Genomic DNA, 16,966 nt, shown 5'->3' on the forward strand with positions numbered 1-16,966 from the left:
GGGTTGGCTAGATTTTTTCAATAGTTTTAAAGGAAGTCTGTGGGCTGCAACTGTTTGATTAAAGCTACAGTAAGACAGGATATTGCGAAATAGTATTACAATTTTAAAGTATCTTCTTTCAGTCGTCCCGATTAGTATTTGATACCATGATAAAGGTTTCTGGATTCTGAAATGAAAGCATAGCATTTATCTTAAAACAAAATATTACTCACAGTCACTTCTGATCAATTTAAAAGTATTAATCTTCTTAAAAATAAGAAAGAACATTTGAAACGTAGCGTAAACTGAAATGCATCTGAAACATCATACCGTTGCCAATAAACCACAAAATGCAGAGGCACTTTCTGTAAACATTTTATTTGTAAGTTTGTCATGACTAAGCATGGAGTAAAGACGGCATAGTTTTACATGTGAGTTCACATTTATCTGCATCACCACTTAAACCACACTGGCTTTAGCATTACATGTCCAGTGTATCACATTTATCACTTTAACCTGACTTACAATATGTTCTAAGTGCACAACTGAAACTAGTGGGGCACAGCGGGCCAAAACAATGGCAAATGTAACGATAACTAAAACAACTATCTGCATATGATGCATTACGGAGGTGTCAAAATCTCAAAAAGGAAGATTTACAAACACTTCACAGTCAGACACTAAAGAGAGAGGAGAGAAAATGAAACATCGGACCTAGCGCTGAATTTATATTTAGTTATCTATGATAGATTACTCATCAAGATGCGTTCTTTATATGGACGTATATGAAGAATGCTCGCCCAGCATTAATATACAGTATTTTTTTCCCCATAACAGACTATGATAGATTCTATCAACCAAGTAGTAAGTTCAAAGAGTTTCTGTTTTTAGAGATAAAGAGTTAAACCATCTTTTAAAATACCTCACATTAAACTCCAAAACGTCACTAAAGTGTAGACGGAGGCAATTCTGAGACCATGCTCTCTGTACGACTCACAGATATGTGCCAAATGCTACCAAGGTTTTACTCCCGTCAAGTATTTAACAAGGTACAAGTTTATTTACAGATAAAGCTGAATCCCCTCTTCAACTAAAGCCATTATACGCCTGGTTCCCTTTCACGTAACAAATCCAAAAAAACATCCAACTTTTCCAAATACCCTCGTTTGTTAGTCTGAACTAAAGTGTAGCATATATTTCTTATACCTATAATACCGATAATAAATGTGTTTGGTCAAATAAGCAATATTTACATAATCTACCCCCTAAAGCGGTAGACCATAGCTATAAACAGACTAACATTGAGCAAAGTGCATTAATATACACTACCATTCAAAAGATTAGGGTTGGTATGATTTTATTTAATTATTTATTGATTTACTAAATGAAAGTCAGCATTTTTTATATATAAAAACACAGTAAAACAGTAATATTCTAAACTAATATTAGAATTTAAATTTATTGATTATTCTAATATGCTGATTTGCTGCTCAATAAACTTTTTTTTATTATCAATGTTGAAAACAGATGTGCTGCTTAATAATTTTGAGGAAACGATGATGGAGATGGTTTCAGGACTGGTAAAGATAAAAGGGAAATAAAGATTTGGAATATTTTTTAACATTATAAATGTCTTTAATGTTTTAGTCACTTCAACGTATCTTTGCTCTGATGTATCAACATCTTAAAAAATAATATAAAAATCATACGACGCCCAAAATTTTAAATGATAATGCATAAATGGATCCTCCTTCTTAAAACAAGTAAAAAAAATAACTGATCAAACCGTGTATGTGGTTATTAAAACTTAATAAACAATGTGCAATTTCAGGTTACAAGGTATAAAAAAAAAAACTAAGAAAGAAAGGAAAAAAACCACACCCTAAGAAAGGTTTCAATAGAGCGCTGAAATACTCATAACATAAGGATGAGTAAATGATGACAGAATTACATTTTTTTAGGTGAACTACTCCTTTAAGAAGAAATGAGTAAAGTGCCTAGAAAGAAATTTCACAGAACAGTGATTCTGGGATGTTTTGACACAATTAGTGGCATCTAAATCACCTCCCACTCTTCCTCCAGCTCCTCTCCACTCAGAGAACCCGCGTTACCATGGTTTTTGCTCCTATAGTTCTGCAGAGTCTTGGTAAGGCGCTGGTTGAGAGCACCAGTAGGAGCAACTGCCCACAGTTCATCCATCGGGGTCACTGGAAAAGACAGTTTTTATCATTTACGTGTGCAGATGTTCATTTTATCATTAGTCGTTTTTAAACACTCACCTGCAAGCCAGCTGACCAGTCCTGGGATCTTCTTCCAGTAGTCTCCAGCTGGGTTCTTCTCTGTAATGCCGTATCGACGAGCCACTTCACCATTATAAAGACGAACCCAAGCCGTCCTCATACTTAGAATCAGTTGACTTGCTTGTAGTCCTACAATATGAAAAAAAATACATTTAACCTTCTCTAATTATAAATCTAGTTGAACAATAATAAAGTCTAAATACTGTCTGTGACTAATTTATTTATCTTTTATTTTATTTTATTATTTTTTAATGTATATATTTATTTATTTTTATTTTTCTTATTATTATGTATTTTATTTAGTTATTTTTATTATTATTATTATTATTATTATTATTATTATTATTATTATTATTATTATTATTATTATTTAAGTGCAAACTGTAAATTGAACTGGTAATTATGGAAAGGTGGATGCTTGGGGTTATAAGAAAAGTCAATTTAAAAAATAATAATAATACAAGAAATACAAGAATACTAAAAAGAGCAGAAGAGATTATGTAATGAAGGTTTACCAGGAATGTGCTCCCAGGCAGTTCCGACAGGCATCTCCTCAGTGATGCCGACGCGCACATGTACATTGCCTCGGTTGTCCAGCGCCCACAGCATGCGGTCATTAGGGCTCGTCTGAATTCTCACCAGCTGAAGGCCAGCAGGCTGCTCACATCGGAATAAGAAAAGTGCATAATGTTGGAGAAATAATCACATGGTGTAAACGATTTATCCCTCGCTAGTCATGGTTGGTACAGTTCACTAATAAAGTTGTCGCTGTAATTTCAGTATGGAAATTAGTATTCAGACGTAGTGTTTTCACATGAATTATAGTAATAGTTTGAAAGTTTTTGAAAGTCCCTCTTTCAGAAATGCTGTGATATATAATTACATTTTAAAATAAAGTTTTTCTTTTTTAATATATTTTGAAATACAAGTCATTATGAGTCAATATAAGCAGCCATTACTCCAGTATTCAGTGTCACATGATCCTTCAGAAACCATTCTAACGTGCTGATTTTCTGCTCAAGAAATATCCCTTTTGGTCCCACTCTATATTAGGTGGCCTTAATTACTATGTAATTACATTTAAATTAATCATTTGGTACAATGTATTTATTGTGTACATTAATGTTTTTACGCTGTACTTATATTTTCTTACAAATACCTATAATGTAACTACATCAGTAATTAATTTCCGTACCTACATTTACACTGTTGACTCATCCCACCCTTAAACCTACCCATACCACCAAACCTTACCCGTATCCCACCTCTATAGCAGCAAATATAATATGAACACAGGAAGCGCATTGTAATTATTTTCTACGTAAGCACACAGTAGTTAAGGACACCTAATATAAAGTGCAAGCTTTCTTTTTCTTATCAATGTTTAAAACGGTTGCGCAGCTTAATAATTAATACTGGTCCCAATAATTAATACTGGTCCCAATTTTTCAACGTATTAAGCTGGACGTAAGCTCGTGTATGAACTTAAAGTTCGGACTTAGCAGGAAGTAGTCATCTCAAGCTTGTGTACCTGTTCGGGAGGTTCAATGCAGATCCATGCAGGAAGCATCATGCTGGGGTTCAAAGGTTGAGTTCCAACCCGAAAATACACCATTCCATTGCTATCACAGGCCCAAACGTTCTGACTGCCACAAGTCAAACTGAGAAACTTCACGTGTCCTGTGAGGCAGTAACAGAGAAAAAGAGAGATTTCCAGTGTCTCTATGATGTCCCAGTGAAACATGATTGGCGCATCAGAGCTTCAGAGAAAAAACATTCCATTAATGTAAGGCTAAGGGAAAACGCATTTATCAATAAACCATTGGTCTTTCAAAATTCCTTAAAATGCATCGCTGTGCCTGGAAATATTCGGCCATCACAATCCATCTGAAGGTGACTGACAAGATGGACTGTGACCTTGTGCAGGGTGTCCGAGTTAAACTCTACACCATACATCACATATAGCACCATTTCACTAATGTATATGTCAAGGACATCCAGTGGCATTTATCCAGACTCTTTAGTGAGCCGTAGGACTGTGGGGGGAGTCTAGAACTGCACAGAGGTCTTGTCTGCACACTATGATATGATAGGGAAACCTTGAAATGACATTTATACGTCATAAGGGCTCTGTTGAGGACGTAGATAGCAAATCTGAACATAACATGTGATAGGCTAGCACACATTCTCTCCTTTTACAGCCTATATTGTCTGCCACACTTTCCATGACATTATTCATTTTGCGGTATGATTACATATCTACAGACCAATACCTATGACGAAAACACACTATTTAATATATAAAAAATAAAACATTTATGATGTTACAAAAATTGTTCTGAAATAAACATTTTTAACATTTATAATGATAGGAGGTTTCTAAAGCACTAAGTCAGCATATTAGAATACCATATATATATATATATATATATATATATATATATATATATATATATATATATACATTTTTTAAAATATATAATTAATATAGAACTTATTTATTTTTTCAGATGCTGCCTAGTAATATTTTATTGTATGAAAGAAATGGCTTTTTAAATGTAGTGGTTTAAATGTAACTGCCACCTAAAGCAAAACAGAAAGACAGAAAATGTACTTTTTCTATATACTGATGTGCCTTTTCACATTCCTTCGCCGAGTTAGTTCACACCTCTCTACCAAATCAATGCAAAAAGAAAAGCGCAATGAAGAAAAACAACAGATTACTTAGATGTTGTCACACCTGTGGCCTTTGGCCGAATAACTCTTTACATACTGTGCTGATTCATTCCCAACAGAACAAGATAATGCAAAGCTGACACTTCAGTTCATTGAATGGCCTTTTTCTAAGCCTTCATTTTAAGAGTTTTCCTGAAATGTGACAACTCACTGAGGACACATAAAACAAAACAAGGTTCGTGAGACTCATTTAGACTCGGAAGAACCAGTATTTCAAGATGCTCCGTTAAAAACCTGACAAAGTCCAATAACTCTCTTTGAAACTCGGTTCATAGGCTTGAGTCTAAAAACACTGAAAACATCATGTGCCTGTCTGTTCCCGAACTAAAAATGCCCGTAGATCCAGGACTAGCCCCAGACTCATCTTTCACATTGCCGCTCATGCAAAAACAACTCGAGACGGACAGGGCTACAGCTGTTCCATCACATGGCTTTGCCTATTTGTGTCTCCATCCTGTCACATCACAAACACACGCTCATGCACACACAGACAAAACACACACACACACACTTGTGCTCAATAAACAAACGCCTTCCATTGACAGCACTGAAGTACAAGCCATGTAATTAAAATATGTCTGATGTAATCGGATTAGATCAGCCTGCACTGTCCTTTCGGCGGAAAGCTGCATTGATTACATTTGGGAGATTGTGAACTTGTGTCTTGTTACCAAATTCACTGATTAAATGTGTGTTTAATGCATTCCTAAAGCCTAATCACTGCAAAATTCAATACTAAAGGACTGATCTCTTCCTCTCATGACCTTTGATAGTTAGCTTACCGGCTTTATTACAAAACATGTGTTATGCAAGAACCACCTGCTTGAATTAAAAATATAAACAGCACCCCTAGCAACAGGCGGTTTTGATACATAAAACCACGGCTTGCTATTTAACCTGCAGGAAGCTCAAGATTCCCAGAAAGGGAAATTAAGACACAAAAGTGAAAGCTACGTGCGTTTAGTAGGAGCGTTGCTTCTGTGGAAGTGGGAGTGGGCTGGTTATGCGTGAATATGACAGAAGTAGGTCAGCGGCAGACCATGTGGACAGCCAGGAGACATGGTAATCTGAACTAGGAGAAACAGGAGAGTGTCCTCAACAAGGTATGCCCAACATGCGTCATACTGTCACACATGACCTGTGTATACGGCACTCGAGACCTTGAGGAGCAGCGACATTTGAGCAAATCGTTTAAATCATGTGTCAGACACATCATCATAAGGAAAACCGGTAAGTGTTATATAATGCATACGTGCGTGGACGCAAACAAGCAAAAAAACTAACAAAAAAATCCCTCTAGTAAACAAGTACAAAGACCTTTTTGTAAGGATCATTTTTAGTTACCTATTAGTGAAATGTGTACAAAAAAAAAAAAATAATAATAATAATTTGGTGATCATTATTTTGGATCTTACGTAACATGCTGAAAATATGTCCAGGTCAAATTTCACCCCCACGTAAGCAAGTACATACATAAATAAACGAACAAACAAATCAATAAAAATGTTTTGTTGTACTGTTGTAACATCACCCCACGTAAATTCTCATTACCTTTATGTTAAATTAATACTTTTATTCATCAAGCATTGAATTAATCAAAAGCAACAGTAAAATGTTTTACATTATTTTTTTTTTTTTTTTTTGCGAAGTCATTTTGTAGTGATAAACACTGAAATGCATCGCAATTTCTATAAAAATATTATTTCACATTATTATTATGCACTAATTGTGAAGCTTAATAAGAACTATAAGAAATAATTTAACTATTGGCTGCTGAAAATCAAACCATTAAAAAAAAAAAAAAAAAAATTAATAGTCTTGCAGTGGCAGAGCTGAATTATTTATTATCAGTATTTATAGAATATTTATTCATTTATTATTACATATGAAGAGTTTATGTGCAAATAAATAGATCAAATATGTTATCATGTTTGTATTGTATTTTATTGTGTTAGCTGTATTTTTTTGTTTTTTCTTTTACCCAATTAAAATAAGCAAACTGCAGTCCGATGTAGATTAACTGAAATGCACAATGAAAAATATTATTTTGTAACATTTATCTGTTTCTGCAAATGAACTCATATATATTGCATATTCTTGAAATGTTATGTAAGATTCGAATAAATGAATGATGACAAAAACATATAAAGAGAAGGGGGGGTACGTCTTTTTCATTAAAACAATGCCACAAATTCTAATTATTTTCCTGCAATCAATTTATTTTGGTGTTCTTGGATTTAGTGTTCTCACTTCTCACATTACAAGAGTTTAAATTTAGCCGGCATGTGATCCACTGATAAATCTATTGTCAATGGAAAAAGAATTCTCTCACCGAGCTGGCTGAGGTCCAGCAACGTCCAGTGCATTCCTGTAGAGCAACTGGCTGATAAAGTGCGGATGTGGACACGACCGTAGTGATCTAAACCCCACAGAGCGTCACGACAGGCGGCGAGCTGCACCATCTCTACGTCTGGGGGAAACTGTATGGTGAAGGGCCGCATCTGGAGGTCTTGGTCCCAGATACAGAACAGGTCTTTCCTGCTCTGACCTAACCATAGGAAACTCCCTGTGAAGACATCAGCGAGACTTTAATAGCGTATAATAATATTTAATTGCTTTCTGCATGAGGGGTGTGACAGGACTTCTACATACCCTCTTTAGCCGGAACAGCAGAGGAGAACACAAAAGCCCACTTTGTGGCAGAAGCTGTTCCTCTGGGTACAGTACTTTTCCAAAACGTCCCTGCATTAAAATAAACAGGACGTTTTTAAACACGATCCTAAGCCATCAGAAGAGCATATCTCAGTTCTAAGCCATCGTGTTTCCCATGCTCAGCGCATCATACCGATGAGGCTGCCTTTGGCAACGTGAAACTCATTGCGTCCAGAAGCGATCCACACGCCGCTGGTGTTGACGCTGATGAGGCTGGGCTGGCACTGGGAGTGCTGGGAAAGGAAGGCCACACGCAGACGTTCGGCAACCCGCTCGACCGGGGCTCTGGTGGCTGTTGCGACACTCTGTGTGGCCTGGATCAGAGTCTGGAAAAGACTGCCCTGATCAAACACCACGTAGTCCGTGATGCTCACCTAAACGAAAAAGTAATAAAGACAAAAAAGATTTATTGTTTTGAATAATGCAATACATTTCTGCTAGGAAGCAACAACGAGCTTGAGGAATCATTAGCATTTTTACACAAAATGTGTGATTCACGGACAGTGAGAGTGTGAAACACACACCACACAGGCAGAACATCTGACCAACTGTAGAAGAGGATGTACTGGGCATATATGTACCTGCCACCAATGGTCATCTTCACCCTGGGGGTTTTTAGCTGTGACCCCTGTCCTGAACCATAGGTTGCCACTGGTATCCAACGCCCAAACTGTGTTGTTCTCACCAAGAGCAATACAGATGGGTTCTAGACCTTGGCTCTCACTGTGGACACACATAAACACGTATCTCATTTATGCAGCAAAATCTAGCCAAAAAAACGTAATTTATGCACAATATACATCAACAACATGCTTTGAAATATAATAAACACAAGTTAGGTTTGGCAGGCCATAAATCACTGGTGCAATATATAAATGTATTTAAACATAACTATTCCATTGAAAACATAAATACTACACATGTACGTTAAACAAATACTGAAATTTTGCATTGCGTACTAATTTGCAAAATAAGTTGGACACGACCCTGACACTGTATTATGCGGCAACTTGATGTCCAATGTAAAATCTTGGCGCTGAAGTAAAACCAGCCCAGATCTTTTGTTTTATTTATTCACTGTAGTGAATTTGCTATCGGCTAAAAGAAAGCACAATGACAAACATACCTGACGGTGTCATACTTCCAGTGCTCCCCCTCTGCGCAGTAGCTGCTGAGACCCTCTCTGTAAAACACACCCCTCTGCTCGCTCAGTGCCCACACCACACTGCCGCGTGCCGCTATCTGCGCCATGGGGCACGGACAGTCCACCTTCACTGACCGCGCACATGGCCTGTCCACACTCAGCCCTGAAAACACACAGAAATTACAACAGTGTTAGCTGATTTATGCATATTCTCAGAGTCAACATTTCCAATAAAAGCACAAACTGCTACTAGAAACATTTTTCGTAGCATGACCGCTGTACTAATGACTTCTACTGGACTGGTATGTGTCATGAAGGGATGATGAGGCTTTAACGGAGCTTTACGGTAATGGCTATGGGCAGTAAGTGTGCTGTTTATGCACATCATTATTACATAATACCAAAACAGAGCCCAGCCCAAAGCTACATTGCTTAAAAAGCAAAACTACTAGTGATAGCAGGAAACACCGACAACCATAAAAACAATACCACACGTGTATGACTATCAATTTAATAAGCTTAGAGGAAAACGAAAGTGTTATCATTTGGTCACACACCCATTTACAGTATTTGCTTTCTTTTATGCAACACAAATTAACTTTCCATTCTTTTACACTGCAGTATAAATTAGATTTTGTCAGGGTTTTTTTTTTGTCTAATGGACCACTTTTAATCATAGTTTTATGGCGTTTTTGGATCAGTTGTGATTCTTGAATGTCTGCAGCCCACATGAGAACTAAATGTATAAAAACAAATGCAACTAGTGCACTTCTCCATTTGTGTTACATTGGAGAATTCAAACCAAATGTGTTTGGAACAACATAAAGGCGAGTAAATAATGACCGAATTCTAATTCATGGGTAAACTGTCCTGTTAACTTCGACACAATGAGATATGTTTAGTGCATGCAGCACTCTCTAGTGGTCCAATAGTGAAATAACATCTCTCTCAGTTGGTCTGTGGCGATATTGGGCAGCGTGAAGTTAAAATACTTTCTTCTATCCCGGCTCCATAAGCAACAAGCCATTTGCTGATTCATTTGATCCATTTGGTCAAGTTAAATTTGTTGATTAATTGTAAACCCTCAGGCTCTGTGCAGCAATCCAGACATGGTTCAACTAAAGTTGTGAACCCAAACATAATGAAAGTAATATATTCATCAACTATGTGTAATGTTCCTATATAGGTATAAAGCAGCATGAATTAAATGTCTATAAAGATGCCTCAATTAAAGCTTTAAGTAGAATCAGTCGTTGTAATGTGAGATCATTCTGGTGTGTGCTGTTCTCCCACACCTGTCTGTATGTACAAGTCTCCATTAGTGCGAATAATCCAGGCTGTGTCATCACCAAGTGCTACAAACGCTGTGTCGTCCAGGGCTTTGTACCAGTGTCTCTTCCCCTTGATGGTGACCTTCCCACAAGCGTATGCAGTCATGGTCTTCTGCTCCACCTTCCACAGCAACGAGCCTAAGAAAGCACAGCAGCAACAAGACGACATTTAGACTAGCCCACCAAACACTAATATTTGTTTACACAGTTGTATGCTTATTTAATAACAAAACAAATCTATGCCTCCTACCTGTCGGGGACAGCGCCACCTGGTGGACATTTTCCTCGAACTTCTGCCAGCTCAAGCTACCATTAGGAAGACAGCTACAGAAGAGCCATCCTTTAAAGTCCAGACACCATATATACCTGTCGGTCACTACTAGACTGAGGATGCCACAACCAGGCCCACTGTAGCCCATCCAACTTTCAGCCAACTTCAAACAAAGAAAGATATTAAAACATAAATATCATTTAATACAGTGATTCTTGGTGATTCTCGCAAAGACTTTTAGGACATTATACTACTGGTAATACTTTTACAGTAGCTATATGACAGTAAAGACTTTTACAACAATACAAAAGATCAAATGTGTACATATTTGCACGAGTTTATTTGTTGCAATAGCCACAACTACATTGTATGGGTCAAAATTATTCATTTCTAGAAAAAAAAGAAAAAGAAAAGAAAATCCGAAAGCATCTTAACCATTAAAAGAATACATTAAAAGTATACATTAAATATTCCAGCATTGTAAATAAAAAATAAAAAATATATATATATATATATATATATATATATATATATATATATATATATATATATATATATATATTTATTAAGGACAACCAACCATATCTTTCAAAAGAGTTATATCTTGCAACAGGGTCAGCCTCGCTCATCACTAAGATAAAAGTTTTTATCTTTTCCCTGAACAGAGTTGCTCTGATTGGTCCTGAATCACAGCAAAAACTGCTAGCTATATATTTTTAGCAATTTTTTTTACTCTGAGAAGATTCTTATAGTATATTATTATATTAAGAATATGGGCCCAGATGTTCAAAAATTGTACCTCAGCCAGATATTGTCCTATACTAACAAACCATACATCAATAGGAAGCATATTTATTTCAGATGATTTATAAATCTCTTATGACTGGCTATGTGGTCCATGGTTGCAAATCAGCTTTGCCATTACAGGAATAATAAATGTGTTTTTTATATATTTTAGAATAGAAAAATTTAAATTGAAAAAAATACATCACGATATTACCGTATTTACCGCATTTTTGCTCACATAAATTTCTAAAAGGTAGTGTATTTTACACAATTATATAAATTATACAAGTATCTTTCTCTTGATCTACTACAGATCTATTAGTGGGTTAGCTCACTAACCTGGTCAGCTCTGAGGAGCAGCGTCTCTTCGTCCTCATTCTGCTTAGCAGATGAGCTCTGCAAGCTCAAGGCGTTCAGTCCATCCCCCAGACTAGCACTGGAAGGCACTCCATGCGCATAGATGTCCTCCTCGTCACTAGATGGCGTTGGCTCGGGTTCTGGAGAGTAACCTAGCGGCCTAATAGGATCATAAGATAAATCCAAACTGAAGTCTCCATGCAAACTCTGATTAAAATGTTCCTCCGAATCCTTCAGGGTGTCTTTATTCTCTTTCACATATTCCTTCAGTATATCCTGCTCGTCAGCTGCCTGCATGTACGAGAAGGTACATTCCAGCAGCATGTCCACGTCAGGCGTAGCTGCAATTTGCTCGTTTTCTGCAAACACGTTTTCACTGTACACCTGACACTCCATGTCTTGTAGTGACAGTGATGTAGGGCAAGGTGGTAGGGTCTCTGCTGTTTGGTTAAGTGGATCCTGACGACGCTCCTTGCTCTGTAAGGGTTCTGATGGGCTCAGAATGGGAAAGGCGTCGGAAATGTGGGATTCTCCACAGACGGAACCGTCCTGGTCCGGTGAGTCGGCGCTGTGCAGGTCAAGGCTGCTGCACAGTAGGCTGGTGTGGTCAGAAGGAGGCTCGCTCATGGGTGTATTTAGAACGTCACTGCTTGCACCGTCTTGACTGAAAACACTCTCTGACCAGCTGCTGTGCTCATTGACACGATTCCCACTCTCTGCAAGAATGTATGGAGAACATCAGTGAATGGAATCTAATCAAACTGACACACTACATATGCGATACTGATTCTCTTACCCTGCCGTCTTCTCTTGCCTTTCTTCTTCAGTTTGATGGCTTTGACCACTAGCTCCTGCTGGAAGTCTTCTTGGGTGATGGTGCTGTATCTGCTGGAGGAGAGCTCTGAGGCCTCCGTGGTGGTAAACATGCCCTGAGTGCTCTCCCATGAAGTGATTGAGCTGCTGCGGCTGCGAGACTCCATTGTACCCACACTGACCCGCTGCTGCTCCAAGTCCTCTTCCACCTCTAGAGCCTCTACCACATGATTGAATTCTTCAGGATGCTGCTGCTCCTCCTGCACCTCCTCTGACTCCTCAACCCCATCACGCGCCTCCTCTGAGTTAGGACTCGCTTGGGTATCCTGCTCTGTAATAATGGGCATGGTCCTGATTGGCTGAGCGGTTTCAACGGCGCCATTAGGAGGCAGCAAAATAGTGGGAGTGGAAAGAGGAGATGTAAAACGGTAGGAGTGGTCTAATACTGAGAAAAAAACAAACATAAGAAAGATATGTGTGTGAGATACAGGGGCCCTAAAAGGAGTGCCAACACTCAATAAATACTTAAAAATGCATTTCAAATTACAGCAAAACATTTTTAGTGTGAAATGTTTCAGGCTATGGGTTGCAGCTTTTTTTTTTTGGAAAAAAATTAATCAAGTAATATTTTTATAAATTAAATGGACAATCTACCCAAAAAAACACTGTATGCAAGTCAATGGGGACCAGCAATTATTTGGTTTCCCCCATTTTTTTAAATAACTTCTTTTGTGATCCACAGAAGAAAGAAATTCATGTGAGTAAATGATGACAGAATTTTCATTTTTGAGTGAACTAGCCTTTTAAATTGAGTAAAAGTGACAGTAAAGACATTTGTTTTGTTACAGAAGATTTCTATTTCAGAAAAATCCTATATATTCAGCATATTCAGATAATAATAAGAAATGTTTCGCATGAACCAGCATTTAAAAATACATTTTTAAATGACAGTTTAAGATACAAATGTGTAGTAAATAAAAAAAGTTATGATATTTTAATATAATACTGCTTTAACTGTATTATTATCAAATAAAGGCAGCCTCAATGACTATAAGAGATACTACAACACTAAAAACTCAGTGATCCCTAAACCGCCAAGAATTTAAATATCTTCTATTTGTTTGAGAGATAGGGAGGGGCACACATCAACAAACATAACTCATCAAGCTGCGATTTATAATTTCATACCAACTGACCCTAAAGGATGACTAAGTAAAAACACTGCCATTTTTAAACTGCCAAGGGCAAAAGAGGCTTTTTCCTATCCCTTAATATCCGAGTACTGCTGATGGAGCAGAGTGCACAACTAAAACTGCCATTACGGCATCAGTACTGCAACTCACAGTTGGAAACCAATCCCTCAGGGCAATTTGAGATCCGCAAAATGTCCCGATCTCCTTTCAGAATGAAGATTTCATTCTCGGTGCATGACACAGACACAATATCTCCACTGCTTTCCAATCCTCCAATGATGACCTTAATGAGCAAACGGAAGTAGGAAAAACAGCACAAATTAGGTTTGCATTGGCAACATTTCAATTACAGATGCAATTTCAAAATGCGCCTTCGTACTTGATTGGTACAGTCCACAACATAAACACTATATTCATTCCAGCTTAGGACCCAGCCCTCCTTCAGGAAGCAGCTGACCGTTCCCAACTGTCTTTCTGAAGGTCTGTAGCCACCGTTGGGGCCTGAACGGGGGAACAGCTCAAACTGAGGTATATCCTGATTAAAAAGTGGCTTTAGGACGTGGGTCTCCCCGACACGTCCCCGCACATCCGTCCTCCACAGTCGCAACCCTGGCCTGGCTGCGTAAACAACCAGATCACTCTGCTTGCACAGAGCTGGTTGGAAGCAGGCACCAAACTTGCCATTGCTGTAAAAAACCAAAACAAGAATTCGGCATACATTCAGTGCTGCAACCCTGACAATAATAGGCATAGTTTAAAGTGAAGATGACCTGAGGGTATACCTTTTACGTGGTTTAGTGCCCAGCTGATGATTGGACTGTTCTTGCGTGTAGAAGAGCATCGAGCGCTGATGGGAAGAAACCAAAAGTACTTTCTGACTGTATTCCAACTGAACTATTGCTGAAGGCTCTTCAAAGAGGACCACTGGATTACACACCCCCTAAAAGATCAATGCACAAACACACAGCCGTTAGACAGTAAAACAGTAAGACAGTAAAAGAAAATTCAGAGTGTACTTCAGAAATCGGCAGATATCTGAAACACGCTCAACTGGCTGCTTATAAAACTCTTACTTGGTCCAAGTCCACAGAAGAATAGACCACCCTCCCTTTATCGTCACCAGAGAAGAGCTTCATGCCATTAGCACTCCATGCTAACGCAGTAATTGTGCTTTTGTGTAAGCCCACAACATCAAATCTTCTCAGCTGTAACAGGCCAACAAAAATGTGACGCCGTGGTACACTGACATCAATTATTTGGAAATGTATTAGAAAAGTGTGTCTTTATGGGGTTTTTTTTCTTGTAAGGACAAAAAAACAACTACTCTGGTCGTACACAAACCTTAAATAATGTTAAAAGCTAAATAAAATGAAAGCTTAATTTTTATATTCTAATAACACAGATGGAAAGTAAAATGTTGTATTAAACAGCCATTGTTATGCTAATACAGTTTGAGTAAGCACAGAGTTAAATTAAACCTAATCACTTATTAAAAGAAACCCCTGCTGCTTGAAAACTGCAATCAGAGATGAATTTGTACCTGTTTATTTCTACCAGGCAATGGTGACACAAGCTGAAAGAAAGCAACCCGGCCCGATGCCGTCCCGACAGCCACAAGATCATCAAAACAACTCAGCAGTTTCACAGCAGTAATGGCCTCACATTTGCCCTTTAAAATAGGATTATAAAATAAATATTGTACAAAACACCACCTAGCCAGAAAAGACGAACGCTGCATGAGGCGGCACTAAGCAGACTTACCTCTAAATTGTATTTGTTCATTTGGCTTACTCTCCTGCAGTATAAATACAGCATGCCGATGCTGCTGCCAATGGCTATGTAATCACTGTTGCTGTCCAGCGCAGTCAAGTAGACCAGGACCGAACGGAAACCTTTCTGGACTTTAGCAGGGATGGCATTGAGAAGGTAGTAAAGAGGGCAGAACTCCCTCAGGGGCAGCGGCGCTGGATGGGTGGCCATGGTCACCCTATGGGTCTTTGCTCCCACTGATGATGAAATCTAAAAAAAGAAAGAAAAAAAAGGCATTTTCAAAAGCACATTTCCAAGTACAAGACTATAAAAAGTTCCTGTTTCTGATTTTAGTTCTTTTATTGCTTAACTTCATCACGAGGACAGGACAGTCACAGATCATCAGATCATCTAGATCATCTAGTCACTAGATCATCTTTTTAACACAACACGTCCACTCGGCGTTGACACTTAAGTCTCATTCGCATCCAAACATCTGTATAGTCAAGTGAACTAAACAGTTAACTCACCCAAAAGCCTATTTTTATAACATTAACCACGCCTCAAATTCACAACATAAGGGAGCATCTTCGCCTATTTTACAACATCACTAACGCCTCATCGCGTTAAACACGTTAACGCAGGACAGTACCCACAATTTATTCATTTGTGGCCTAAGCACTTTGAATAAATATAATAAAAAACCCAGTAACAAAAGAACAGTCGCTTACAATTTGCTTTAAGAGATGTGCATGTTTTCTAGTCAGCGAACACTAACGTTGGTCAGCTTCTCAGTTTCCACAAAACTTACCTCCGGGAAAAGCTCACATTGATTATGAACCGTAAACGTTTTTATAGTTTAGATGAGGGCGATCTGTCGACATTTCTGCCGCTTTGACAGATAGCTCTTGTTGACAAGCTCGTGCTTTTCTTCGTTTTGTTTTGGGTTGAAACAGAAAAGTAACGCCAGCGACCCCTTCAGCCGCGGAAGTGAAACCGCCTTCGATTAAATTCCTTTTTTCTCATGGTACTAAAGTTTTACTTAATTTTTTTTTTTAATTTTTAAAGTGCATACAAGTTTATTTTTAAAAATAATGAGTGATCTGTGGTTGGATTTTTTGATTTCACTTTGTGTTTGTATTTAGGCTACATTAATCTTTTTATATTGTCCTATTTGAAATATTCATGCTTTATTTAACAAAATATTCTCCTTTGAAATGCTTTGGAAACTAGCATACAATTCTAATTTCTACAAAATGAGAGTGGAATTATGCACAGAAATGAAATAGCAAATGTTAGCCTTTGACTAGATCTTCACCAAAAATCAGTTTGCCGGACTATAGATCAGCATTATGATAATGGACAGAACACTGCATCTGTTAACTGAGCCTGCTGGTCAAAAACATAACAAGAAGACACAATCAATATTTTGTTGACTCAGTAGGCCTATTTAGTCGCAGCATGGTCATCTACTAACTAGAGCATAATGTTGTTACTCCATGCCTATAATAAAATGTAAGAAAATGTTATTGACAACATGCATTTACGTACATTTAACAATATAAAAATTTGTATTCCTCTCTTCCTCAGAATTC

The 16,966-nt window shown here is 37.8% G+C and overlaps 1 protein-coding gene across 2 annotated transcripts; it reads right to left on the reverse strand.

Annotated features, from left to right (window-relative positions):
* Positions 1–341: 341 nt before the first annotated feature.
* Positions 342–16,313, reverse strand: tecpr2 (tectonin beta-propeller repeat containing 2). Of its 2 annotated transcripts, none has more exons than XM_043262860.1 (20): positions 16,183–16,313; positions 15,384–15,641; positions 15,163–15,291; positions 14,696–14,827; positions 14,405–14,562; positions 14,002–14,308; positions 13,773–13,905; positions 12,413–12,874; positions 11,599–12,332; positions 10,453–10,636; positions 10,167–10,340; positions 8,854–9,034; positions 8,309–8,450; positions 7,861–8,101; positions 7,668–7,757; positions 7,348–7,581; positions 3,811–3,959; positions 2,795–2,936; positions 2,259–2,408; positions 342–2,186 (listed from the first exon to the last, which is right to left on the reverse strand). In XM_043262860.1, exons 2-20 carry the CDS (start codon positions 15,600–15,602, stop codon positions 2,035–2,037), a joined length of 4,113 nt encoding a protein of 1,370 aa, XP_043118795.1. In that variant the 5' UTR covers positions 15,603–15,641; positions 16,183–16,313; the 3' UTR covers positions 342–2,034. The 2 variants fall into 2 exon arrangements, with proteins under 2 accessions (XP_043118795.1, XP_043118794.1); XM_043262859.1 differs by lacking the exon at positions 16,183–16,313 and adding an exon at positions 16,103–16,121.
* Positions 16,314–16,966: the final 653 nt, after the last annotated feature.

The sequence above is a fragment of the Puntigrus tetrazona genome, chromosome 17 (genome assembly GCF_018831695.1).
Source record: "Puntigrus tetrazona isolate hp1 chromosome 17, ASM1883169v1, whole genome shotgun sequence".
Lineage (NCBI taxonomy): Eukaryota > Metazoa > Chordata > Actinopteri > Cypriniformes > Cyprinidae > Puntigrus > Puntigrus tetrazona.